The sequence below is a fragment of the Sinocyclocheilus rhinocerous genome, unplaced genomic scaffold, assembly GCF_001515625.1.
Source record: "Sinocyclocheilus rhinocerous isolate Xijiao unplaced genomic scaffold, SAMN03320098_v1.1 scaffold137, whole genome shotgun sequence".
NCBI lineage: Eukaryota > Metazoa > Chordata > Actinopteri > Cypriniformes > Cyprinidae > Sinocyclocheilus > Sinocyclocheilus rhinocerous.
The window spans coordinates 301,702-328,753 of NW_015633537.1; the positions used below are offsets into that span (position 1 = coordinate 301,702).

The 27,052-nt window shown below is 38.9% G+C and overlaps 4 protein-coding genes across 6 annotated transcripts in view; 3 read left to right on the forward strand and 1 right to left on the reverse strand.

Moving 5' to 3' along the window:
- Positions 1–4,826: 4,826 nt before the first annotated feature.
- LOC107744293 (uncharacterized) lies at positions 4,827–13,547 on the forward strand. Of its 2 annotated transcripts, XM_016557852.1 has the most exons (7): positions 4,827–5,124; positions 7,114–7,662; positions 7,834–7,906; positions 8,515–9,606; positions 9,687–10,029; positions 10,290–10,444; positions 10,849–13,547. In XM_016557852.1, the coding sequence occupies exons 2-7, from the start codon at positions 7,298–7,300 to the stop codon at positions 13,045–13,047; spliced, it is 4,227 nt and encodes a 1,408-aa protein (XP_016413338.1). In that variant the 5' UTR covers positions 4,827–5,124; positions 7,114–7,297; the 3' UTR covers positions 13,048–13,547. The 2 variants fall into 2 exon arrangements, with proteins under 2 accessions (XP_016413338.1, XP_016413339.1); XM_016557853.1 differs by lacking the exon at positions 4,827–5,124 and having other exon boundaries at positions 6,829–7,662.
- Positions 13,548–14,232: 685 nt separating this feature from the next.
- On the forward strand, positions 14,233–15,842 carry LOC107744294 (N-acetyltransferase 14-like). Its single transcript, XM_016557855.1, has 3 exons — positions 14,233–14,379; positions 14,762–14,847; positions 14,969–15,842. The coding sequence occupies exons 2-3, from the start codon at positions 14,767–14,769 to the stop codon at positions 15,719–15,721; spliced, it is 834 nt and encodes a 277-aa protein (XP_016413341.1). The 5' UTR covers positions 14,233–14,379; positions 14,762–14,766; the 3' UTR covers positions 15,722–15,842.
- Positions 15,843–21,255: 5,413 nt separating this feature from the next.
- LOC107744312 (single-stranded DNA cytosine deaminase-like) lies at positions 21,256–23,129 on the forward strand. The gene is made up of 5 exons (XM_016557881.1): positions 21,256–21,275; positions 21,956–22,121; positions 22,258–22,537; positions 22,638–22,753; positions 23,060–23,129. Exons 1-5 carry the CDS (start codon positions 21,256–21,258, stop codon positions 23,108–23,110), a joined length of 633 nt encoding a protein of 210 aa, XP_016413367.1. The 3' UTR covers positions 23,111–23,129.
- Positions 23,130–25,605: 2,476 nt separating this feature from the next.
- LOC107744296 (microfibrillar-associated protein 2-like) overlaps positions 25,606–27,052 on the reverse strand; it is a 6,809-nt gene continuing 5,362 nt past the window's right edge. For both annotated transcript variants that reach the window (XM_016557858.1, XM_016557857.1), the window contains 2 exons: positions 26,736–26,809; positions 25,606–26,224 (listed from right to left, as the gene is read on the reverse strand). In XM_016557858.1, coding sequence (XP_016413344.1) covers positions 26,121–26,224; positions 26,736–26,809 — 178 coding nt within the window. In that variant the 3' untranslated portion in view covers positions 25,606–26,120. The remainder of the gene's footprint in view (positions 26,225–26,735; positions 26,810–27,052) is intronic.

Sequence of the window (27,052 nt, forward strand, 5' to 3'; positions counted from 1 at the left end):
TGTATGAACGTGTGTGCGTGCCGGTGAGAGTGTGCATGTTGTAAATAGTTGTGGTCTGTGTAGGTGTTGGGGCTGCTTGTTTAGCTTTCGGTCTCCACAGCAAAGTGTCCTGATAAAAATCACATTTATCACATTCCCGCATTTGCATTCAGGAAGACAGGAGGAGGGAGGGCACAAGAATCAGTCGAGTGAGGTCATGATCCAAACGGAGAGGGGTGGGGGGGGACAAGCAACCAAGGAGATAAAGAGATCACAGAGCGCTCTGGATGAGAGACGCTCAACGCTTGTGTGTGATGATAGTGCCACTATGATGAAGAAGAGTGATGAGGTATAGGATGAAGTGTGTCATCATTTGGCTGCTACTATGGAGCCTAGATAGAGAAATGGATGGATTCAGAGCTGAGGGAGCACAAAAACAACAACAAATCAAGGAAAAACACATCTTTGCAAACAGTGCAAGAGTGGCGACGGAAAGCTGGCTTTAGCACGCTATTATTTTCGTCATGTTGACTTCTGATTGGTCTACGATGTTGTTTTCCTCTTCTGACGGGGCTTCAAAGACGCAAAGGGCGCATTACACCTGTCACATTATCAGCACTCATTAGCTTTCACAAACAACCCTTTGGGTGACTCGTAAACAGTCTCTGCTCCATTCACGTGGCAGCCACATTAGGAACCTCGGATATTGTAACGCATTGTCTAAACACCGGCGAGAGCAAGTTAGGGTCACTCTTCACCCCCCTTGTGATACCTTAGAAACACCTGAGTTTGTTTCTGTCTCCCTCTAGTGCCAGGTGAAGGCAGTGCATCCAGGCATGGACCGGCCCATACGTCATGGCACCTTTTTTAGTCCTGACCCTGGAGTTTCCCTGCAGCCCAGTGTTGTCTATTCCACTTCAAACTCCTTAGTCATTGCATATGTTGTTATTCTTCCTCTAGAAAACATCCTGTGGCTTCAGGTCACAAACTTTTATTGTCTGGGTTCAGAAGTTAAAGCTCGGGGAACTCTGGGTGACTGCTGTTCCCTGTAATTCTGCGGTGGTTCTGCTAGTGGAAGCCAGTCGTTTCATTTGTGGGACAACACTGTTACTCTTTTGTTTTGATTGTTGAGTTCAGAGTTGGGGATCTAGAACTTAGTTGTGACCAGAGGAAAGTGCCGTGACATTTTCATTCAGAATATGTGTGCAATGTGCATTTTTTTATTAATTTTTTTATTAATGCCTGTTCTGTCTTTTTGTCATTTCTTTTCAGAAAGACCCAGTGTTTGGCACAGAGATTGATCACCACAGGTTCAAGTCTCTTCCAGCGATCAGCAGCAGAGTCAGTGACCTCTCCAGTCTGGAGGTGTGTATGAGGACAAATAAGCCTTCATGCTGCCGTTTATTATCATTATTTACCTATTTATCAGTACAGGGCTGTCCCAAGCATGGTTACGTTCGCATCACCCTTAGGACGGCCTTTTATCTGTCTATATGTTTGTACAATGTAGTTCTTTACCAAGACATTATCATGGTGTTTTGTTCTGAATTGTCTTACTAATGTTGTTTCTGGCTCTTTCTCTTTTTCTCGCATGCAGTTCAAGCCTACTCTTTCTCAGCTCTATGCGGACCTCAAGTCCTTTGAGCACCATTTTGAGTGGCTGAACAGAATAACACGCAAGCACCAGCATAGCTCAGTACCAAAGCTGACAGACATGATCTCCCACATTAAGAGCCTCATACACTCCTTGCAGCGTCAGGTACAGGCTCACACACACACATCTCTCAGTAAACTGTTACAAGAATGGCTTATCCATTGTTTATGAAACCTATAAACTGTAGATATATGTAATATAAATATAAAATATAATATACACTACTGTTCAAAATTTTGGGGTTAGTATGTTTTTTTTTTTTATTCAGGAAGGATGCATTAAAGAGATAGTAAAGGCGTATATAATGCTACAAAAAAAACTTTTTCAAATAAATAATTTTCTTTTGAACGTTCTATTCATCAAAGAAAAAATGTCTCATGGTTTCCACAAATTATTAAGCAGTACAACTGTTTTCAACATTGATAATTAGAAATGTTTCTTGAGCATCAAATCAGTATATTAGCATGATTTCTGAAGGATCACTGAAGACTGGAGTAATGGCTGCTGCTTTGCCATCACAGGAATCAATTTAATTTTAAAATATGTTAAAAAATAAAACGGCTTTAAATTTTAAATTGTAAAAAAACATTTTACAATATTACTGTTTTTACTGCATTTTCACTTAAATAAATACAGCTTTGGTGAGCATAAGATGTCAAAAACATTGAAAAATCTTACCGAACCCAAACCTTTGAATGGTTGTGTATAATAGGATATATTTAAAATGTTATATAGAATATCTATCTATCTATCTATCCATCCATCCATCCATCCATCCATCTATGTATTTGTATTAAATATATAAATTCATTTAAATCTCTTAGATGTATTTTTACAGAGAATATTTTAGTTACATGGAAATATTCATGATTGTGATTTTTTTGTGTGTTATTTTTCAATTTCAGATGACCCGAGCAGAGGCTCCCCGGATCCCTGTTCCCTCTCCCTCACTCCCACCTAATCTCGCCTTTCACTGGGAGGTGGTTCAGTCCTCTCAGGAACTCCTGCAGCAGTTCAGGCTCTTCTGTGACTGGGCTTCACGAGTGTTCCTTACCCTTAAATCTAAATTACCAGCATGAGGAACCTCAATGGCATCACACAAAAAAAAACAACGGGCGGTAAACTGTCTCCTTTACAATACAGCAAAAATGGCCATGACTCAATCATTATTACAGTCCAGGGATGGCCTTATTCCAGTGGGTCGGGTCAACTTGTGGGAAAATAGTTTTGATATTGTCAGGCCGGAACATCTGAGTAACAGGAGGGTAGTTGAATATTTCAACCCTTTCACAACCTACTCTTGGTCAGCTTAGTTCTAACCGCCACTGCATAATCATAAGAATGAGAGTGAATCTGTGCTTAATACAATTCTGCATTTTCAGACATGCATAATTATGAATATTGCATATGGAACCAGGAAGACGACGATTGATTTGATCAACTGAAATGTAGTGCCATAGAATTATGACCTCTCAAAAAATGTGGTCCAGTCCCAGGAATAGGGGTAAACCGAGTCATATAAAGGGGCAGGTTACTGACGCCATATTGGACAAAAGTGATGTGAATCATGAGAACGATTTTAAAAATCCCAGAATATTTGTGTGGTGGGTTGTGATGGGCTGTGTACACCCCAGACTCCCCAGATTTGTTTTTAGTCCCAGTCTGATCTGAAAATCAGAGTGCACTCCAGTCGACATCCTGCTTCTGACGCTCCATTTAACCTTAAACCTTCCTTTACCTTTTCTTTTTTATACAAATTCATTTCAGAACTATTTGTTATTTATGTATTTATTTATTTATTGACTAGTTATTTATTTGAAGATATTATTTATTTAATTTCTCGATAAACGTGTCAACATTCTTTCATTTGCAAGTCAAGAAGTAAAATGTACTCTCTTTCTTATTTTCCTTTATTCATCAGCTTCTCTTGTACCACACACAAAACCACATGTATGACAGCTCCATTTCATGTCTCTTATTAAACTGATTGTATTTTTATACAAATACATTTCCTTCTCACTGTTACCTAGGTTACAATACTCTGCCACTAGATGTAGCAATATTTTGGGAGTGTAATGTATGTCAGCGCTGAGTGAGAGAGGACTAGCACTGACCTGAACTTTGCTTGTCTTTCTTTTTTGTTGTTGTTTTTATTTTTTGCACAGCATATTGGGGTTTTTATGATTTTTTATTGTTAGTTCTGTGATTCAGGAACATGTTTTGATAAAACCTTATTTCAAGCAACATAAGAAAAAGACAACCTAAGCCTTAAAATACTATGTATTGTGATACTTTGGTACTGTAAAGCTGTACATACATGCTGCCGAATGTAAACTGGTATATACAATGAGTGTATACGTATATTATTTTCCATAATATAAAGTCCAGTGCTCTATCAATGTGTTGCAATATCAACGTTATTTTTTTCCTTTCCCTCCCCTTTTTTAGGATTTTGATACAGTATTTACTATTTATTGATATGATTATTATTATGGTTATTATTAATTATAATAATTGTTCAAATTATTTATTTTTGCGAATCAGAAGCAAGACTTCTGTCATGTTTTGTACTTTTATACTATTCACCACCATTCATCATCTCTGTTTAGGTTGGTTTCTGTGTCTACATAGACTGAACGTTGCTACATGTTTGTGCACTAAATATGCAAAAACTGGCTGTGTTTAACTGTGTGCCTTCTGAGAGAGACAATAAAGGAACTTACATGTAAATTGTAGACATTTTGTTGTTATTGTCCATTGTCTAAAAGCAAAGACTATATGATTATGAATGTTACTATAAAAAAGTGGGATATACCTTTAAAACATGATAACTGTTCTTTACTTTTGAGTAGGCCTGCATATTTTCTTACTGTGGTAGGTGTAATGGCATATAATAAGAACGTACTGAGCAAGCAATGACGTATGAGGTAAACTACATTACCCACAAGCCCTTGCGCAGAGCCAAACCAGTGCATAAAAGATAATTTCTTTGTCTATAAAGCTCAATTGAGACTTATCTAGGAAGCGATATTTGTATAATAACCTAATGGGTTTATTCCTTGTGGGTTTTAAACAAATCCACCGATAGTCTATGCATAATTTAATTAAAAGTTCGTCACAGTATTTTTTTCGACCAATGAGACGAGCCAACAGGGGAGGTGAGCGAACCAATAGCAGATGACTTTACTGAGAGGCGGTCACAGACGGGCGACTGCTGGTTAGTTTGTGCTCTAGATTATTGTTAAGGTTGTGTGGACTATCACTGCGGAGTTCGTCCTTATATCATTACATCAAAATCGGCCATTTCACAGCAATGAACCAGGGGAATAACACATGCATGGAATAATGCACTTATTCCGACAAATATTGCGACGTTTGAGGAACGAAGACAAGGCTGGGATGGATTCGAGAAGGCCGGATCGAGACAGCGCAAATAATGCAACAAACAGCCAATAAAACGACCCACTGTTTATTTGTATAGAAACTAAGGGGTGAGTGCGCTTTGGCCACTTGAAGCCTTTTATCTTCATTTTGTGTTTAGATTTTTTCCCTATTTCCCTGAGACAAGAAGGAAGGAACACACAGATAGATAGCGGGTGAGGGAGGGGGAGTGGAGCAGGAGGAAGAGGAGGAGGAGGATCTTTAAAGGGGAAGGTGGATCAACACGCAGATCGTCTGTTTACTACCGAGAGTCAATATTGAGGAGGATCAGAATTACTCGTGGATAGAATTCTTGTAAAATAACATGCAGTCTTGTTTTAAAAGCTTTTTAATTGCTGGGACTATCTGTTTTCTAATTCTAATTTATTTGGTTTAGCACAAATTATATTACTAGCATAACATATTGAATGAAGAGTTGAATTGTGGAAAATTAATTTCAGAATGTTTTAGTGTTTGGTTAGTCTTAGTTTTTGCTTTAATGACACTCCACAAGTTTGTTGCATGATCCAAGGAGCATCTTGTTTCAGTGGAAGAAGAACATCTGACCATCACACTCTGTACAAAGCAGTTTTTCATGATCAATGGCACACATTTACCTGACCTAAATGCAGAATCTTAAATGTATCATATTAATTTTGAATCATAACATTTCTTTGTTTTGTATTGTTCAAAATTTTTCCTGGCTCATATTACAACAAGTGTAGTCTCAAGACATTTGTGATCAACTGTATAATTTTATTTACAATATGTCAACAGTTCTGTGCTGTTTTTGCTTCAGGACCCAGTTTTGGCACTCAGAAGTGGTGAAGTGTTACATTCTTTCTTTCTTTCTTTCTTATATATATATATATATATTTGTGCAAAAGTAAACCAAAAAAATGTTTTTCTTTTTTGCTTTAAAATGTATTAATACTACCATGAACTATGTTTAAGGATTTGAGTCATATGGTCAGCAGGCTAATTTGAGTGTTTCGAAATGTCACTTGAATTTCAATGGCTTGATATCCATGGCAGGCAATAATTTATAACACAAAAACTTTTTTTTTGCAATACAAAAAAAAATGTTCATCCAAATTTGCTTTGCATAGTTGTATTTATAGTTTTTAAGTATGAGGAAGTGTAAAACAAGCTGATGTTGACATCTGTCTAATTTGGCCAAAATGCCTTTAAAGGAATATTTCACCAAACAATGAAAATTTGCTGAAAATATACTCGCCCTCAGGCCATTCAAGAAGATGTAGTGGAGTTTGTGTGTTCATCAGAACAGATTTGGAGATATTTAGCTTATCTCACTTGCTCACCAATGGATCTTCTGCAGTGAATGGGTGCCGTCAGAATGAGAGTCCAAACAGCTGATAAAAACATCACAATAATCCACAAGTGATCCACATGACTCCAGTGAAGCAAAAAGCTGCATATTTGTAATAAACATATCCAGCATAACGATGTTTTTAACTTCAAAACATTGCTTATATATTGCTTATGATATATTTATAATATTAATATAAATATAAAGTTAAAGTTAAAATGCCTTATGTATTTGTGTCTTACAAACAAGCAGCTTTTTGCTTCACAGTACATTATTTAATGAACTGGAGTCGTGTGGATTACTTGTGGCTTATTGTGATGTTTTTATCAGCTGTTTGGACTCTCATTCTGACGGCACCCATTCACTGCAGAGGAACCATTGGTGACCAAGTAACGCTAAATTTCTCCAAATCTGATTCAATGAAGAAACAAACTTACCTACATTTTGGATGGCCTGAGGATGAGTATATTTTCAGCAAATGTTCATTCATGGGGGAACTATTCCATTAACAAAACATATGAGAAACATTTTCATATGAGGAGCTGAAATGTATTATTTATTTTGTTATCCATTACATGCATGATTATATGGATATAATCTGAACAACATCTGAAAATAAATTTCCCCTTTGTTTTAGTTGTAACACACCAGTTGACAAACATTGCAATATCTTAAACAGTTTTTATTTGCATTTGCATGAATCATAAAAAAATGTTATGTGTTATTTCAGCTCTATCATCTAAGAAGGAGAAGACAACAGAAGACACTCTGCCTCAGAATAGATTCTCTGGCTGAAATCTGAGAAAACTGGTCCAGACTATACCAAACGCAAGCCATGGCTGCCATAATTAGAGTAAAACTACAAAACTACTGAGATTCCTGCACTACAACCCAACTTTTTCTCACCAGTTGTGATGGCCAACACTGTTGCTACTCTGGTGGTCCAAACTGAACTCTTACCTTCTCAGACATCCTCCTCCCTCTCTCCCTTTCCTTCCCTCCTCCCCTCCGTAGAGGATGGAGAGAAGGGAGAAGAAGAGGGCAAAGAGTCAGGAACCGTCTGGCTCACAGGTGACATTGTGACATCGTCAACACCCCCTGTTGCAACAGTGGCTCAAAACCCAGAGCATCCATTCCAGTGTTTGGACTGTGGGAAGAGTTTTAAGTGGTCATCCAGACTGGCACATCATCAGAGAAGCCATAACAATGAGAGGCCATATCGCTGTAACCTTTGCCCTAAGGCCTTTAAAGGCTCATCTGCCCTACTATACCACCAGAGGTGAGAGGTCAACTGATTCTACATATGGGTTGACATGCACGGTCACAAAATCTTGAATATTGTGTATTGTATAATGTATAAAGATGTGATTCCGTGGTGACTTTTTTTTTGTTATGTTATATGCTGTTTATCACAAGTTCCTTAATAAAATTGCTTTGTGTGTTGTTTAAGGTCTCATTCTGGAGAGAAACCGTATAAGTGTGATGACTGTGGTAAAGCATTCAAACGCTCTTCTCTTCTGCAGGTGAGGCTGTCTTTATGATTCAGATTCAGATTTATAGGTTAATCTTCATATGAGTTCCACCTCAAAATAAAATGAAAGAATCAATTATCAATGTATTTATTAAAAAGAAAAGTGAATAGATAAGCCTAAATATATTTTCTATTTGACAAAAGTAGACATATTTAAAATGGTTTAATTCAGCTGTCTAGTGCTGAACTGTACTATCTATCTATCTATATATATATATATATACATATACAATACCTATTCAAAGTATTTTTAACTCCTTTGACAAATGGATAAAGAAAAGCAATTAGTAAATGCTCCATAAAATACCATTTATATGTTTCATTTAAAAATTATGCATCAGTTTTTTTCTTCTAATCTAGTTGCCTAATAAACCTGGCATAAACCTCTTTGTGCCATTTTTGTGGAAACTGATGTATTGTTTTAGGATTCTTTGATTAATAGAACAAAAGAACAGTGTTTATGTGTAATGTAATGTACTTTTTAGTTTAATTTACTTTTTAGTTTAGTTTTTGTTTAATAGAAACTTTAGTTTAGTAAAAGTTTTTGATACAATTGTAGCAACTTGATTTACCTACTATCACAATGGTTTTTATATCCAGATTCATCGCAGTGTGCATACAGGCCTTCGCACTTTCCAGTGCTCCTACTGCCCTCTGACCTTCAAATGGAGCTCACACTACCAGTATCACCTCCGCCAGCACACCGGTGAATGTCCGTACCCATGTGACAGCTGCTCCAAAGCCTTCAAGAACTCCAGCAGCCTGCGTCGCCATAAGAACGTACACCTGGGCTTCAAACCTTACGTCTGTGATGTCTGCAATAAAGCCTTCAGTCAGTCCACTAATCTGCGACAGCACATGCGCATTCATACGGGTGAACGTCCGTATGTCTGTGGGGATTGTGGGCGCAGCTTCACACATTCGTCCAACTTGGCGCTGCATCGCATCTCTCACATAGAAGGAAAGGGAAGAAGTGCTGGGAAGCCTGGAGGGGCCAGTTCAGGGTCAGCAACTCGAGAGATGGAGGTGGTGCTGACAGAGGATTTGAACACTGTTGGGATGAGCATTTCTGAAATGGTTGGACTTGTGGGTGGACAGGAAGGAGGGGTCGGACAGGTGTTCCTGTCTCATGATACGTCCTCACCTGCTAACTCAGGTACAGCCAATCAGAACATCCTGCCACAGCTGACACTCACACCCACTTCCTCCGCTGTCACAGACGCAGAGCATATCCACATGAGCAAGACCGACATAGGGGCTAGTGTTTTGCTATTTAGTTGTGGCAGCTGTAATGAGACATTTTCAACACAGAGTCACCTTGAGGAGCATCAGACTCTACATCTAGATAGCCTTGGCCCAGCAGGTGGTGGAGGGGTTGCTACAGAAAATGGCACAGAGGCTGAGGGAGGTGGAGTGTCACTGGTGGGGGCTACACCATTGTTGGCAGACTTTGAAGAGGTTGTTGAAACCACCACAATTGCAGATAGTGGGCAGACTTCAGAGTTACTTAGTCTGGATGCCGTTAGAAATGAGTCGGGGCAGGCACAGTATGATCTTCTGCAGACCTTCGCTGTGTCTGTGAACCAGATGCCCACTGATACCAGTGTGCCAACTGCACAAGCTACACCAGAATGTGCCTACTGTGGGAAGAGTTTCAAGACCAGCAGCGGACTGACCAGACACGTGGCTCAGGTGAGACCAAGAAACTCTTCTGGTGAACTGAGAATTTTAAGAAACAAACCTCCATTTCTCATTATCTCTTTCTTTTCAAGGCCCATCCTCTTGCTCTATCTGAGTCGCGTTCTCAGTTCAACTGCTCGGCATGTGACCGCTCCTTCCCTCTGCTCTCCTCTCTGCTCAACCACCAGCACTCCCACACTCCTGAGCAAAGGCTGCTTGCTGAGGCAGAGGCAGAAGCAGAGATCGTCTGCCCCTCTCTCTCACTGCCACTGCCCTCCTTAAAGAGAGGGGGAGAAGATGGAGAGAGAGAGATCCATGTCAGTCTGATTGCTGTTACTGAGGAGGGAGAGAGACGAGCTGTGAAGCCATCTGCCAAAGCATCAGGAAAGGGAGCCAGGAGAGGTGGAGGTAGCAAGACATCTGCCACAAATAATGGTAAGAGTGCTGCAGTGGATGCTAAACGGTTTGTTTGGTTTATATTCAAAATCTGGCATCTCTGATTGTCAGGTTTCATTGTTCTTATTTATTATACTGTGTTATTATACTATGCTATTTATTGTCAAGCTTTTGATATATGAAGACCTTACATTACCTTACATGGTATGATAAACACCCATTTAAAACGAGACTTTTGCACACACAATGTAACTCACATATTCACCTCACGGCTGTATTTTTCTCTTCATTCCCTACAGAGAGGCCATATCGCTGCTCTGAATGTGGGAAGTCATTCAAAGGTTCATCAGGACTTAGGTACCACATGAGAGACCACACCGGGGAGAGACCGTATCGATGCACAGAGTGTGGCAAGAGCTTCAAAAGGTCCTCACTGCTCTCCATACACCAAAGGGTAAACACAGCTTCTTGTCAAATTATTTCATCTTAGAATTTTTTTATGGTATTTTATATATATTTTTAATAATATTCATGGGCTGATCCAGTTCAGAAGTTCAGCTCACCAACTGCAGTAGTTAACAGCACACTAAAGGAAAGCTTACCAGTGACTTGTATTTCAGTTTGTATCTCGTACAAAGCTATGTGGCACATGAGTCATAACAACTACACTCATAATACTTTATTATGCTTTTATGGTGCTTTTGTGAATGGAAAATGGCCAGTGCAGCTTTGTTTATGAATGACAGAATTTTAATATTTTGAATTTTAATATTTCCTTCATTTTGTTCATGTTTTCTAAATTTGCTGTAAACCATGATAATATTAAAACATCTTGAAAACTGTTCTCAACCCTTCTAGGTCCACACAGGTGTGCGGGCTTTTCAGTGCCCCTACTGTCCACTGACCTTTAAGTGGAGCTCACACTACCAGTACCATCTTCGCCAGCACACCGGTGAGCGGCCATATGTATGTCAGGAATGTGGCAAGTCTTTCAAGAACACCAGCTGTCTCCGTCGCCACAGTCAGCTCCATTCTGGCCTACGTCCACACACTTGCACTGTGTGTGGTAAGGCTTTCTCTCAGACCTCCAACCTCAAACAGCATGAACGGACACACTCTGGAGAAAGGCCCTTTCAGTGCTCCCAGTGCCACAAGAGCTTCACCCACTCATCCAATCTGCAGCTGCACCTACGCACACACTCCTCGCGCAAGGACTTCAAGTGCCAACACTGCGGAAAAGAGTTTGTCATGCTCTCCTACCTGCAGAGGCACTTGAGAACTCACAGTTCTGGGGGTGCAGTAGCGTGTATGAAGGAAGTAGGAAAGGTGGCTAAAGGTAGTGGGGCTTCAGAGACAGCAATGCTAAATTTAAACTTGAATGTACCTGGAGGGCTTACCTCATTGTTTCCCACTGATAGCAATTCCACATTGATTCTGTCACCCCCAAATCTGGACATACCTCCAAACACATCACAGAACTATTTTATGATCCAGACGACTTCAGGGTTGCAACTGATCCCACTATCCAATCCCACGCCAACACAGCCAGCCCCTCCTCCTCCACCACCACCCCCACAGCCACAGAATTTCCTGCTTCTTCAGTGCCAGTCCAACAATGGAAACCAGCCTAGTCTTATCCTGGTTCCTACAGCATCCAGTACAAACACTCTTTCCACCCCTTCAGATCCACAGACCCTCCCCTTGGTGCAAACCATTCCGGCAATGCCCCAAGTTCTGGCAGCACCCCAAACACAAATCCAGCAATTTCAATCAGTTCAGACACAGCAGAGATTTATTTTGACGAATAATAATTCTCCCCTCATTACTGCCCAGCCTCAAAGCACATCGACGATTGCTCGTCCCATTTTAGGCAGCCTCGGTCGTAGCAGGAAGGGAGGAACCAGGCATGGACGGAAGCCTAAAGCTGCTACCCAAAAATCCCCTCCTACAGTTCAGACCACACCAGTTAAGCAACCGTTAATGTTATCAGCTGCAACTTCCACATCTACCACAATATCCAGTGCCACTTCTGCTGCTTCTTTAAAGACAGAGTTCCCACAGCTTATTGCTGACAATCCAGCTGTGTCACCTGTCAGCACTAGCCAAGTACCTGAAAGCTCCTCAGTTCCTGCAGTTAGCATCATCTCAACAAACAGTTCCCCCATGTTGAGCAGTGATCTTGAGAGTGTTCCAGTCGAAGAGAAAGCTGTCGAAGAAATCTCAAGGGAGCACTTTGTTCTGTGCCTAAAGAAAGAAATGGAGAATGGAGGACAGGGGGATGGGATGGAGGGAGGGAATGATGCAGGGCAGTCTTATGTCTTGCAGATTGAAGGTGAGGGCCAGCAAGAAGAGGGAGGGAATAGTGAGGGAGGAGAGAAGTCGTATGTCCTACGATTTCAGACAGAGGGAGAATGCGAAGGAGATGCAGGAAAAGAGAAGGCAGAAATGGTCTCTCTTAACTTACTCCAAGAGTGGACCGGACAGAGTGAGGGGCATGGAGCTGCAGATGCTGAGGGAAGTGTTGAAGTAGAAAAGTCTTTTGTGCTTCATTTCCAAACAGAGCCTCAGAGTGAGGAGGACATTCAGCCAAGCTCGGGCTTCATAGGAGGCCCAGGTGAGGATCTCAGCCTTTCTTGCCATCCGGGTCAAGCCTTGGTGCCTCTGGAAGGGCAGGATGTGGTTTTTGAGCTCGGTGATGAGACAAAAATAGATGGAAGCACAGGTCCAGGGGACAGTGTTCAAATGATTGCACTGATAGATGGCGAGGGCAGTGGTTCTGGAGCAAGGGGCAGTTTTAAAGGTGCTGTTGGGGCAAACTCTGGCCAAATGGAGGGAATCTTCCAGTTAGAGGGTGGAGAAGGCATTGTTATAATTGAAGTTAGCACCAGCAGTTTGAGAGAGGGTGGAATAGAGGCAGCAGATGTAGGACATACTTTAGCGGAAGGAACTGAGGACATGCATGCTAATGGTGCACGAGAGGAAGTAATGTCAGAAGAGTTGAAACTCGCTGAGTCTGAGAGCATATCATCATCAGAGATGGGACTGATTGGAACTTAAGGATAAGTATGGAGAACTCTAATAGTCAATTTGACTTGCTTTAACACAATTCACACCTCATGACACTGTTTCAAATGCAAAATTGCATATTTGTTTACCACATATCCAAACTGGATTAATTTCAAGTAATTGTTCTGTTATTCTAAAGTGTTCCTTTTGGACTGTGATCAATGGTTTTAGAGATTAGGAAGCTGGCGACAATGTTGTAGCTGTAGGACCAACACGGGACCTATGTCGAATCTTACATAAATCATTAAAGACCTGTTTGTTTCACACATAGACATCCTTAGAACACCACAGTGTCTTCTTCCTAAGCCGTTGTCCTCCCACCCCCAAGACTGCACTTTGTGTGGATAAAGCATATTGCTTGTAGTTACAGTTGTTCACCTGGCCCCTACGGGGAGCTATTTCACAAACCACAATCATCGAATACAGCCCAGCCAAAAAGCAGTGGTTTCTAAATGAAGGAAATCCCTGGTGCTCTTCCACAACCAGGGTGCACTGAAAACCACCCCTGAGACTGCACTTTGTGGGGATAAAGCATATTGCTTGGTAGTTACAGTTGTTCACCTGGTCCCTACGGGGAGCTATTTCACAAACCACAATCATGGAATACAGCCCAGCCAAAAAACAATGGTTTCTAAATGAAGGAAATCCCTGGTGCCCTTCTACATCTAGGGTGCACTGAAAAGAGAATGTATAAAGTAATATGAAATATGAGCTATATTCAGCTATGCTGTCATGTTGACAGTGACTGTACAAAGTGAACTTTTGTAAATATGTTTACTGTTTGTTTTCATTCTTAATATTGCTACTAGATGACAATTACCAATAAAAATAGGTATGAATGACAGTATTTGTGTTTGCTGTTTTACTAATTTCTCAGCTTAAATATATATTCATTTGACTTCATATGTAGGTAAACTTGGTAAGATTTGATAAAGTTAATCTTTCCATTTGATATTGCAGCAAATCATTATTTTACAGACAGAGATAAGCTCTGCTATATTTAAGACCTTTTAAGACCATTATATTAATGACCTTTTTTCTTAAAATATAGATTTAACGCGCACATGTGTAACGCCACACAATAATGCGTCAAATCCATACAGGACGCATGCGTTCTAGCGTCGAAAGATTAAACCGCTACGTGCGCATCCACTACGCATTTTGCGCAGGGTCGTATTCCCGGATGAGGATTGGTTGAAATTACATTCCATGCAGGAAGATACCGTTGAATCCTTAAATCCCTCAAACACGGCAAGTAACATCGACTAGAGAAGAGGGCATTACCTTACTTTTAAAGCACTCACGGCGTCTCTAAATATTTGGGTAAGTAGTTCACGCATGCTCTTTATATTACAGCCATAGACTGGAGCAAGCTAACGGTACAGCATGGCATGCTACTATAAACATGTTAAATGCTTCTTGAATAGCTGCTCAGTCGGAAAGACATACACAAGCCATACGTTTTTTTTCTTCCATAAATGTCTGAGATGTAATGCAATATAATATGCTCATGAGGCAATCGTACATAAACCACAAGTCTATCACGTTAAACTTGTCCCTATTTGCATGTCCTCAGAGAATTTTTAGTTTTTTTGCAATTACATTCTCTAATTTAAAATATCTAATTGAGTTAATTCAAATTTCCTTATATTAATTAAATGTTTTCATTTTTAATTTAACCCTTTTTTTAAAAATAATGTCTCAGGTAAAATGGTCAGATTGGACCTTGGTGATGTAGTTCTGCGCAGGATGCAGGATAAGGACATTGATGCTGTAAAGGCTCTCATCAAGGTGCGATTCAACATCACATCCCTCATGGGCTATGTAGGGCCATACAGGGCCAACATTGAAGAAGTTTGTTGAGGGTTTTTTTTCTCTTTATGGCCTCCTCTCATTCTATCTTTGTTTGCAGGAAGGATGTGAGGGAACGGAGAACCGCCTGATTCTTTACCTTCTGACTCGTTCGTTCGCTCTTCTCATGCTGGCCATCCTCTCCTCCGTCCTCCGCTGTGTGCTGAACTCTTTTATCATGGCCTTGGTCGCTCCCGTCTTCATCTTCATCATCTACCTCAAACTCACCATACCGCGGTCGGTGGGCATCTTGGGCTCCAGCAGGCCATACTGGGACTACATGGGCAGCAGTTACCATGCAGACACCAAGCCAGATCTACCCAATCCTCACACTGGCAGAGCCAAACTGGAGAAAACCAGACGGCGTAAAAAACCCAAAGAAAAGGAGAAGGACAAGACGAACGAGAGAGAACAGGTGGATGAGGATGAGCTGAAGGAGAGGGCGAAGGTTGCTGGAGAGGTGTGGGTGGCGGACTCTGATGGGGAGATTATGGGATGCGTGGCTAGAGACGGTTGGAGTCGGGATGGTGTATGCAGGATCTGCAGGCTGGTGGTTCAGAGTTGGTACCGCAGAGAGGGACTGGGCAGACTGCTGGTGCAGGGACTGGAGTCCAGAACAAAGCAGAGTGGCATACGGCGGGTCTATGCCCATGTGCCATTTCCATCCAAAGTGGGAGAAGCTTTCTTCAGGAGGCTGGGTTATCGCCTGCAGGGTGAGACTGCAGGGACTGAAGGAGAGGATGATGATTATGAAGAGCCAGAAAAGGGTTGTTTGGGTTTCCCTTTAACTAAAGTGTTTGTTAAGGATCTATAAGACACATTGAAACAAGAACGAAAGGCTTTATTTGCTAGAGAAGGCAACACATAATTTAAGGAATATTCTGGGTTCAATACACATTAAGCTCAATAAACATGTGGTGTAATGTTAATGGTGACCACAAAAAATAATTTTTGAGATTTCAAAAAAAAAGGAAATAATTTTTTTTAACTTGTGTATGATTTGTGCTGTAATTCTGTTTAAATAATAATTTTACAGCCTTTCATAGTTTATGGAGTTATATTGTCATGGCAGTGAAGTTGTAAAATTAAGTAACATGCATATTGTTTACATCTTGTGGCTATACTTTTGAAACAGTGAGTATTTTAGTGTTTACTGAGTATTTTACCATTGGCTCCATTGTAAGTGCCTTACTGTAACCCAGATGATTTTTGCTTCTTTTTTTTAAGTCATGAAACAGAAATAGCGACATCTTTTCTTCTGTATTACAATGTATATCCGAGTGTAACAGATCGAAAATGAAAAAATTTAGGGGACTTGTTAGTTCCTTTTGAATAGGATTACTTCACAATTAAAACCATAACATGCATTTAGAAAATGGATCGTGTAATGTCAACTTTAAAGACATTTCAACTTGTCCCTTGTTTTTTGTGGTAATCAGCATTATGTGCTGTTGATTGAGCTTAACTCATCTTAAATCTGGAATATTCCTTTAAAAAAGCTTCGATTTCAGATTCTTAAAAGGATTAGTGCTTTTTCACATTGTCCCAGTGAACCACCGACACCAGGAACCTCTCTGGCTTTGCCACTATACATATCATCTTATAAAAATCACTTATATTGTTGCGTAAGAGCATTTTAATGTTTTTGAACGTTACAGAAATCATCTCTGGGTTTCAAAGCCTGAGCCATGAAGCTGTTAGATAAGCCTAAGGCTGAAAGGACAATCAGTCATCTGGCTTACTGTTTATAGCATGGATTTTTTTTTTTAAAGAAATGGACAAAGATAGTGATTTACATGTGTTTATCTTATCTATTCATCTTATTTATCATGTTGTATTTATGAGTGAATTTGAGGGTTTTTGTGAAAACATTTTGTATGTTTCCCTTGACTGCTGATGAATCAACTTTTTTAAAGTATAAATAAAAGTTTTGTCCCTCAGGTTTCTCACGCCATTCAATTATGCTAAAAACTATTTTAATTAAGCAGTGTACTAGTGAATGTATATGTCCTCCGTGTGGACCTTTTGATGTGTTTCTACCAAGCATGGTTATCTCTTTTTCTGCTTCACTGATCTTTCTGAACCAATATATCTGGTTTTGCTGCACTGAAATGCTCTGATAGATTTTACCAGAAGCAAACCTAGGAACAACACGATACAAACTCATTGCAAATTGAGTTCAAGCTCTCATATCCAGCCTGTTTGCTTTAAATTTGCTGCAAAAGGCATTGCAAGTACAGTTAATTCCCGTATGCTGCTCTAAATTTGTGTGGGTGGATACAGTTTAGTGACGCTGAGTGTATTTGAAACTAAGAGCTGCTCATGCTGTGTGGTTAGCTTAAAACACCAGCTATACCTTAACCACTCACACTACTACCCAACAGCACCTAAGGCTGTCATTCACCACCGGATGTTTATACAGTTCACTGTGTGGTAGAGTTGATGCTCACCTGCAACAAAGCTGCACTGTCACTGTTAAGGCTTTCACTACTAACTTACCCAAAACATTTAACTATTGTTGAGAAACCACACTCTTGTGAAAAAGGACACTTTAGCATACTTTTAAAAAGAATGCTTATGGTAACAATAGAATATACTGAAGTGCAAACTGAATGCAATGTTTTCAGACACTTGATTACATATTAAGAGCAACTAAATGTAAATGTATTATAGTTTCAATTTATATTAAATGCAGTCAGCTGAATGTTTGAGGGCTTTTTGACTCCTATAAGTTAGGGGTAGGACTAGTTCACCTAAAAACAAAAATTCTGTCATCATTTACTCACCCCCCACTTGTTACTATCTTGGATGAGATTGATTCTTCTGTTCAGGACAGAATATATTTTGAAGAATGCTGAAGGTAGCCAGTAACTCAAGGGCTACCATCAACTGTTTGGTTACCAACATTCTTCAAAATATCTGCTTTTGTTTTCAACAGAAGAAATAAAATCATACAGATTGGGAAGTAGAGGGTGAGTACAGAATTGATGACAGAATTTTAACCCTATTTTGAACTCAATTTTGAATTTTGAACTCTATTTTTAGTACATTTTACATGTAATTTAATAATTACTTACTAAAATTGAAATTTAGTATTTTTAAAATATATAAACTTTAAATGTAATCACTACAGTTAAAATTACAATCAAGTACTTTACATATGCTTTAGTATGTTAGACAATACGTCAAAACAAGTGCACTTATTTAATGAATGCCAAAAGATTATTAAAACAATCATTTAAAATGTACTTTAAAGTAAAACTTTATGTTCATGGTCATGAAAGTGTACTATCTATATTTAAATGACCTTTTTCATTAATTTTATATTATCTTTAAGTTCAGTTTTTTTATATATAATATACTTTTTTAAGAGTTGAAGTATATTACAAGTGTACATTCAATACAATCAAGCACACTTATATCTGCAATCTGGGACTTTTACCTATTAAAGCAAGAGAGATTACGGAACTAACTAAACAGCTTAAAGTAGTAAACGTGCTAAATATGTAGGCCTGTTGTACTCATTTTGCTGGTTTTGGTATTACTTTCTTGTAGCCAGTATGATGCATGTCTAGGTTTAAATACAGTTTCAGGATGATTTGAATTTCTACCTGAAACTTTTTACGTTTTATCAGACCTCTTCAGTGTACTCACATTGAGGTATATAAATGAATCCACTACTAGAAGAACCCGTAACCCCATTTTTTCCTCAGACAGTGTCGAGTCTTTGTCATGCACAACTCGAATGTAAAAACCTGTTTTTGTACCAGCCACTAAGTTTTCATGGGCTGCAATTATGTTAGTCAACTAATGAGCACAATTACTTCATCTTTCCTTTTGGTAGCTTTGCAAGTCATAGTGGCGGGTTTGTTGTGGAGGAGCTTTTGTTATAATGTACAGAGCTGCTCAGGCAATTGAACACCTGCTACTATATCCCTCTAACCGATGTGTAACTATTATTGTCTCCAGGAAACAGATGTGAGTTCATGACTCTGGAAAGTAAGTGTGTTTGGAGTTGTGGTTGATTTTGTCTGCACGATGGGCTTCTCTCTGTGTGTGTGTGTGTGTGTGTGTGTGTTTGCGCATGTAGGTGGGTGCGTTTCGGAAAATATGACTTGACGTTTCCGGCCATGATTAGATTCATTTGCTGTGCCCCTTGACACTATATGGTGGTCTTCATTATAAGCAAAAAAACAAGAAAGTGGGCTTTGGGTCACCTGTGAGAACCAAATGTTAAAAACTCTGTCCTCATTTACTCACCATCATGATGTTCTTTCTCCTGCGGAACACAAAAGAAGATGTTTTGAAGAATGTTTTTGTCTGTTCAATGAAAGTCAATACACTCCTAAAAATAAAGGTTCTTTATTGGCATCTATGATTCAAGGAAGATCCTTTAACATTGAATCTTTTCATTGGACAAAAGGGTCTTTATATAGTGGAAAAAAGTTCTTTAGATTTTAAAAATGCTCTTCACACTAAGAACAATTGTCACTGCAAGGTTCTTTGGGGGAACCAAAAACAGTTCTTTGCTCCCTATTTTTGAGAGTGTAGGGTCCAAAACAATATTGGACCCCATTGGCTTTCATACACTCTAAAAAATGCTGGGTTGTTTCAACCCAACTTTGGGTCAAATATGGACTAACCCAACCGTTGGGTTACATTTTTACATTAAATTTTTAACCCAAAAGTTGGGTTAGTCCATATTTGACCCAAAGTTGGGTTGAAACAACCCAGCATTTTTTAGAGTGTAGTATGGGAAAAAAACACCAAGACATTCTTCAATTAGAAGAACATTATTTTATGCTCCAAAGAAGTAAGAAAGTCATAAATTAAATTACATAAGAGTAAATAATGACAGAATTATAATTTTTTGGTGAACTGGCCATTTATAACAATTACACTCTAAAAAATGCTGGGTTAAATACAACCCAGTGCTGGGTAAAATAGAGACAAACTCAACAATTGGGCTGTTTTGACCCAGCGGTTGGGTTAAATGTTTAACCCAACCTTCTGGGTAGTAACCCAACCGCTGGGTCAAAACAACCCAATTGCTGGGTTTGTCCCTAGCACTGGGTTGTATTTAACCCAGCATTTTTTAGAGTGTACTATCATGTGTGCATATCATAAGATTTATATTTGTCTTAAATAAAAGTCTAGTCTTTTTTTGATAACGCACATCAAAACAAATCATTTGCAGTAAAAAAAATCATGAGAATCAGCTTTAACTGGAGCAGGACCTACAGTATATTCTTTTCTCTGTTTTCCCATGTTATACACACATAGCGCATTGTGGTAAGACCTCAGAAAGACTTGTGGTCGGAAGGTAAATCATGGGAGCAGACAGATCTCTTCCAGATGTTCGAATTCAGACATACACACACATACACTTGAGAGGGAGCTCATTGGGGAGCGGTGATTTCCCTGGCCGCAGAGTGCATGAGAGGGTGAAGTCGAGTGACTGGAGACAGACAAACACACAGGATGCCAACTTTAAAGTCACCAGGAAAGAGCCAAAGACAGTTGCAGACAGCAACAAATTAACAAGCGTGCTGTAGATCCTAAACCAGGCAGATTCGCCGGTCCTTTTTGCTACTTATGCGTTGGTGTGTGAGAGTGTTTTTGGAAAAACCCTCTGAGAAGGTGTCTCCAGGGTTGTGGTGGCCTGTAGTAAAACAACCCCCCCCCTTTTTATTCCCTGTGGGAAAAACTACACAAGTGGAAAGGGTGCGGATGGAGAAAATCTGAGCAAGACAGAGAAGGGATATGGGAGTGTTTGGGTTGTTTTTTTGGATTTGTGTGGGAAAAATGAAGTGGAGGCTTCCCTGGCTGGGTGCAGGAGATCTGGAAATTTCCAACTGGCTTTGGTTATGTTGTTGGCAGCAATTTCTGACGCACATTCTGAAGCAAGAAGGTTAGAAAACACGTCAAACGCTCAAGAGACTAATATGCGGTTAGGACAAGGTCAAGTGCTATTGTATAAACTTGGAAAAGTAATAAACAGTTTAAAAAATTGAGAAATGCTTGCATCCATTTATCTATTATGCCATCCAATTCACAATCCATAATGTTTGGTTTACACTGTCTTTTGTCTGTGCAACAAAGACTGTAAGTCTTTTACATATCTCTTTAAATATCACACGCACAGGTTATTGAGCCGTGTCGATGTTTAAATGCACCTCAGCCCTCCCAAACAGGTTTGAAAACCACTGTCACCCAATCAGGGACCCTCTTTCTTACAGCTATATGATCATGTCATAGGTTTTCTATACCTCCCTCTTCCTCAACCCATTTTTAAACTCTCACTGACTTTCGCTTGACTAAATGAGTTAGCAAGTTTCGACTTTCGGAATGATCAGCAAGCTGGACAGGTAAGTGAAAACAAAACAAGTGATAGTGAGAGACGAGGGGGATTTTTTTGAGTCTGTGTAGGCAAAATCAACTGTATATCCATTAGAATTGGTAATAATATTTATTAGAGCTTTATTAATTGAGGAATAAATCAATGCTTTGATGTCATTCAGTTTATGCACTTTAATGACGTGCAAGTGCATTGACCTGTTTATAGATTTTCTCCAGTTTCAGAAGTTGCAAATTGAAACTGATAGTTATTAGTCTGTGAGTGATAGTGGGAATAATTTGATGCACGTGGCGCTGACTCTATATTTAAATGCACATAGTCAAGAAGTTAACTTAAGTCTTAACTCAACCGACCACTGACAACTGCAGGCATCCTAGTGGTGCTGAACAATGTGATCATTACAGAATGCTGTAGACACACAGGCGAGTTTCTGAATTATTCAAAAGTTAAGATTGAAAAATATTTAGTTTGTATTTAAATTAAATTACATTTTGAATTAAAATTTGGTTTAATTTGTTTAAAAGTTGCAAATTTGTTTAATTTGAGAGCTAATGGGAAAAAAGTGTAAAAGTTGTTTTCATTCATGTTCAACAAAAATACTATTTTTAAACAGTATTTTGGTCCCCTTTTACAATAAAAATTAATGATAAATGTATAAAATGAATAACAGTGTGTCATATTTTGAAACAGTGTGCTCATGACCCAGAAGAAATTTATCTTCCATTATAAAAATGTGCGCTGGGCCCGAGGGAGACACGAGACATACCTTTGTTTTGTAGTAAAGAGACGCACCGGCCCTGATTCCCTCTCTTTTGACTTTGGACACCTGCGCAATCGCTCCGGCTGCCATGTAGAGGTGAGGGAAAGATTAACTGATAATGTGAAAAGATGAAACATAAAGGTATTATTATAGAGAAAAAAAACTTACTCACTCACTCCTCTTACTCATTCTTTCTCCATCTGTAACTGTTTTTCTCCTGTTTTGTCTCAAGCTACTCTTCCTACGTCACTTGGGTGCATTGTGTCCAGGGCTGTGGGGATCCAGTGTGGACGGTGCGAGATTGTGTTACTCAGTGACCTGGTTCTGCTCCTGGTCGCCCTGCTCTAAATGCGCTCAACAACTTGCCCACTTCCTGTCGCAGACACCCAATCTCCGTCTGAGAATCTTTGTGTCACGCCTTTACTTCTGTGATGAAGAGGACAGCCAGGAGAGGGAAGGACTGCGACACCTGAAGAGGGCAGGAGTGCAGATCTCTGTGATGACTTATAAAGGTAAATGGGGAGGGAACAGAGGGGGCGTGGTTAATATTTGTGATATAACGTGGCAAATTACGTCACACTTGTAGTTTATTAGATTCTCTTTTGTTTCTAGACTATTTCTACTGCTGGCAAACATTTGTTGCACGGAGGGAGAGGAGCTTTAAAGCCTGGGATGACCTTCACCAAAACTCTGTCCGACTCGTTCGAAAACTCAATCGGATCCTGCAGGTTACAAATTTACAATAATTTTAATATGACCTTACTACTGTGGCATTAAACTGCAAGAAAATAATGAATACTAACTAAACTATAGGACTAATATTAGATGACACAATGTGGCCATTTGAATATTTTACAACAATAGCAATGACAAATTTGGTCATTAAGGAAGTGTCCTTTTCTTTTAATCACTCTATTTAACAGTAGCATCTGTGGCAGTAATCCATATGCCATATAAATATAAACATTTTGATGAGGTCAAAAATCATAGCATATTTGCCAGAGCTAAATGACTTTTCTTCTTTTTCACTGTAGCCCTGCGAGACAGAGGATCTGAGGGACGGTTTCACTCTCCTCGGGCTATGATCACAAATATGAGATTCGCAAATCAATGAACACTGAGATATGAAATGAATGGGATGAAAAGAAATGGTGCTATAGACCTGAGACTTGAATCCTTTGACTTGAATCTGACTTAATACGTATCTTGTACTGTATTGTATGTAGCATTAATGTGATTATGTTGGATGTCAAAATAAAAGCTGTTATTTGACACTGACACATTTGACAACTGTTTTTCTGTTTGTGTTAATGAACCAGTATGACTCATAGGTTTAACTGTCCCAGGAATACATATACACTAGTGTTCAACGTTTGGGGTCAGTACTCAGTAAGAAAGAAATTCATATTTTTATTCAGTAAAGATGCATTAAATTGATCAACAGTGACAGTAAATACATTTATAATGATACAAAAGATTTCTATTTTAAATAAATGTTGTTCTTGGGAACTTTCTATTCATCAAAGAATTCTGGGGGGGGGGGGAAATGGTATCATTGTATCATTTCTTGAACACCAAATCAGCATATTATAATGATTCTAAAGGATCATGTCACTGAAGACTGGAGTAATGGAATAATTAAATAAACGCAGCCTTTCTGAGCATAAGAGCTTGCTTTCAAAAAAGGCCCAGTGTCCCACCAATATTAAAATGAAGCAAAATAAAATGTAATGTAAAAGTATATAACATTACTAAGGTATTTGCTATGTAAGTATCATAAAATATATGTAAATACATTAATATAGTACAATTCAGTCATTTGTAACAGGGTTACACCCACCAAGAGGTACTTGGCCAGGAGGCAGAGGAGTGAAGACCCATCCTAACATAATTTGACCAAACTGGGTAAACTTTGTAGTAGTTGTAAAATTCTTCCATACAGCAGTTGTTTACACAGCATATACATCATGTGTATTGTTGAGGCTGGTATGTTCCGCGTGGGGGACTCAGGAAGTGCAAAATGTTTATGCAAATCTGCCCACTCTTTCTCCAGTGTATTATCATGTCTTGTTTCCGGACAGTGAGTGCACAGTGACCCCTATGCTGTTCTTTTGTAACATGACTCGTCCATCTGCTTGTGTAGGTAAGGTGTGTGTGTGTGTTTTCGCAGATACAACGCCTATTAGAGTATAAGCACATTATCTTGTAGCTGCACTATGTTGCCTTAGAAAATAAGATCGAAAAAACACTAGTAAATATCAGAAGATAAACATATCCAGGTAAAAGTACAAACTTAACGACTTACCCCACATATCTCTCCTATTTAATTTGATATTTATGGAGCAACTTTAAAACACTCTATTTTCCTTTTGGCAAATTTGTGCATGCTCTTTTGTTTTTCTTCATTTCAGCTACCAAAATGTTCCTTCACAGAAATGTATCACTGTTCCACTCGTGTCCAGTAGGAGGATCTGTTTCCCATCTATGTTGTGGTGGAAACCATGTGACTCAATTGTATTGTGCTCTGGATCTAAGTTGACAATGGTGAGTCAAAAGATGTAAAGTTCTTCACCCAGAAGAAATTAAAACCATTTTGAATCAGACTCTCAGATATTATATTTGATTTGTCCCCCTTCTCTGTTCGTTCTCTCGTTCTATCCCAACGGCTCTCAGGCAATTGATTTTTCAGAGTCGTTTGACTAGCTAATAACTTCAAGGATGATTCGTACAGTTGTCTGAACTCTTACCGTTTTTTTATGTTTCAAACACAATCAAGTGTCTAATCTAATATAAAATCAATGTCTTTGGCTGATGATACACGGGGCAACTTTTTGAGCAATTTTGCCTGGCAACTTTTTTTGAGCAATGTTGCTTGGGCACATTCCCATTGAGAATGGGTAACAAATTTCTGTCTGGATACTTTAGATAGGTCGTGGGCCCTGTATCTAACCTGGTTGCCCGTTGATGGCAACATTGCTCAAAAAGTTGCCCCGTGTATCATCAACTCTTCTCACGCTTTCTCCCTTAGGTTCGTGAAAGTAAATTTGTCAAATGTTTGTGGATGGCAAACGTCGTCTGATGTATAATGTGAGAAGCTAGGCTACTCAAACACGGTTAGTGTAAAAAGGTATAAATCACATTTTTAAACATATCTAGTGATATGGTATTGCTTTCAAACCCAGGGAGAAGAAAAGATGGGAAAAAACACAATTAACAAAGTTATTTGTGTCTTCCATCTGCTTACATATCAGTAAACATATTGTCGACATATTGTCTCAAAAATGTGTTATTCATGACCGCAGTGAGATCAGTAAACACTCTCAGGCACCAGACACAAGCCCTAAATCAACTCATTACATCACTTCTATTATTTATCTCCACTTATCAAAACAATGAATTACTCAGAGGAGACTTGTATCACAGCTGTTGTGTTTTCCGGACAGGTCTTATGTTCACACTTCACAGCCTGCTGCTGACTTTTTATCATGTCTGTCGCCCCCTACTGTTACATATGCTTTTACTGCATCTAAATCTGTTCTTGTATGAATCTGTTCTGGTAGTTTTCTATAAGAACAGGACATCCTAACATATAAAACATAATAGTCCAAAGTAAATTAGTCATTCATATTTTAACATAACCACACAATGCTTTAATAAGTTCTGTGAAAGGCTGATCTTTGAGAGTGAAAATATCAACATTTTTATTTGCTGTTGTGCATTTCGTCTTTTACTTACAGTGGCTGGTGTGGACATAAACAGTATAATAGAAGAATATGAAGCAAATAGTGGTTATGCAGTGGGCTACTTTAACATTCAGCACCAGAGGACTGTCATGCCCTTTGTGATCCTATTAAAATACAGTCTTTAAAAATACTGAGACATTCAACCAAGCTTTTTTTTCAGTTTCAAGTTCAAGCATTAAAATGATTATAAGTTACATAAAGTGATTATGAACAGTAATGTTTGTGAAGGTCACTGGACCACAGCTTAGGTTTGTTTTAGGAATGTAGCAAGTTTACGTTTTTAGATTCAACATTTAAATTTACAGTTGTATTTGTTGGAACCAAAACTCTGCCCTTTGTCATCCATCTGACTTTAGGCCCTGTTTGCCCAGGTTTTAGGGTTGGCACGGAGACAGCGTTTCATAGTTGTCCTCTTTTGGCGTTTTGGCCAACCCGATTTCTCTCTACAGAGTTCAGCTGAAAAAAAAGAAAGAGAGAAAGAGAGAGAGAAAGTACTCACCACCTTAAGGTTATATGTTTTGTATTCATTTATCTTTGGTCAAATAAATGGAGCCTTGCTGAGCACAAGACTTCTTTCAAAAACATTTTTAAAATCTTACTGACTGCAAACAGTAGTGTAAGATATTATGATTTATATTGAATTATGAAGATATTATTATTAATTATTATAGAATTGATAATTATCAAATTATTATCTTGAATAATTTTTTTCCTGTTACAAGCATTAATCTCACTAAAACGTGTTAGATGTATTTAAAAATGGAGAAGGATAGAGTTTTATATATTTACAATATAACTGTCAGAACAAAGCAAAAACTGTCAGAACAAAGGTGTAAGGTAGAAATGCTAAATAATATATGATAACAATATTTATATATCTAGCAATATGGCCCATTCAAAAAACATACATTTCTACCCCTACTCTCACATGTTCTGTAGTTTGTTACTGACATATTGAGTGACTTACCCATCAGGATCTCGTCTTGCTGGCACACGGTTCTTACACAGATTTCTTTGTTGATCACATAGACTCTTGGAAGACTGCAGAAAACAGATGTCATTTATTTCACATGCACCATATCAAATACAAATCTCTTGTTCAGCAGAGGAGGATGTCAACAAGAAAAAGAAAGTAGCCTAAAAAGGGTGTGTGTGTACCTGCTTTTCTATTCTGGTGGGGACTTAAACCTGAATACACACAGACTCATGTGGACTCATGTCACGGTGGGGACCTAAATTAAGATCCCCATGGGTAAACAAGCTAATAAATCACACAGAATGAAG

What these genes read in the sequence shown, in the direction of transcription:
- LOC107744312 (XM_016557881.1), top strand. Translation starts at nt 21,256, where the DNA reads ATGATCAGCAAGCTGGACAG. An exon ending in ATGATCAGCAAGCTGGACAG is followed by an intron (nt 21,276 to 21,955) that starts GTAAGTGAAAAC and finishes ATTTTGAAACAG; the next exon opens with TGTGCTCATGACCCAGAAGA. An exon ending in AACTCAATCGGATCCTGCAG is followed by an intron (nt 22,754 to 23,059) that starts GTTACAAATTTA and finishes TTTTCACTGTAG; the next exon opens with CCCTGCGAGACAGAGGATCT.
- LOC107744294 (XM_016557855.1), top strand. Translation starts at nt 14,767, where the DNA reads ATGGTCAGATTGGACCTTGGTGATGTAGTTCTGCGCAGGATGCAGGAT. An exon ending in CTGTAAAGGCTCTCATCAAG is followed by an intron (nt 14,848 to 14,968) that starts GTGCGATTCAAC and finishes CTTTGTTTGCAG; the next exon opens with GAAGGATGTGAGGGAACGGA.
- LOC107744293 (XM_016557852.1), top strand. Translation starts at nt 7,298, where the DNA reads ATGGCCAACACTGTTGCTACTCTGGTGGTCCAAACTGAACTCTTACCT. An exon ending in GACATCTGCCACAAATAATG is followed by an intron (nt 10,030 to 10,289) that starts GTAAGAGTGCTG and finishes CATTCCCTACAG; the next exon opens with AGAGGCCATATCGCTGCTCT. An exon ending in TGCTCTCCATACACCAAAGG is followed by an intron (nt 10,445 to 10,848) that starts GTAAACACAGCT and finishes CAACCCTTCTAG; the next exon opens with GTCCACACAGGTGTGCGGGC.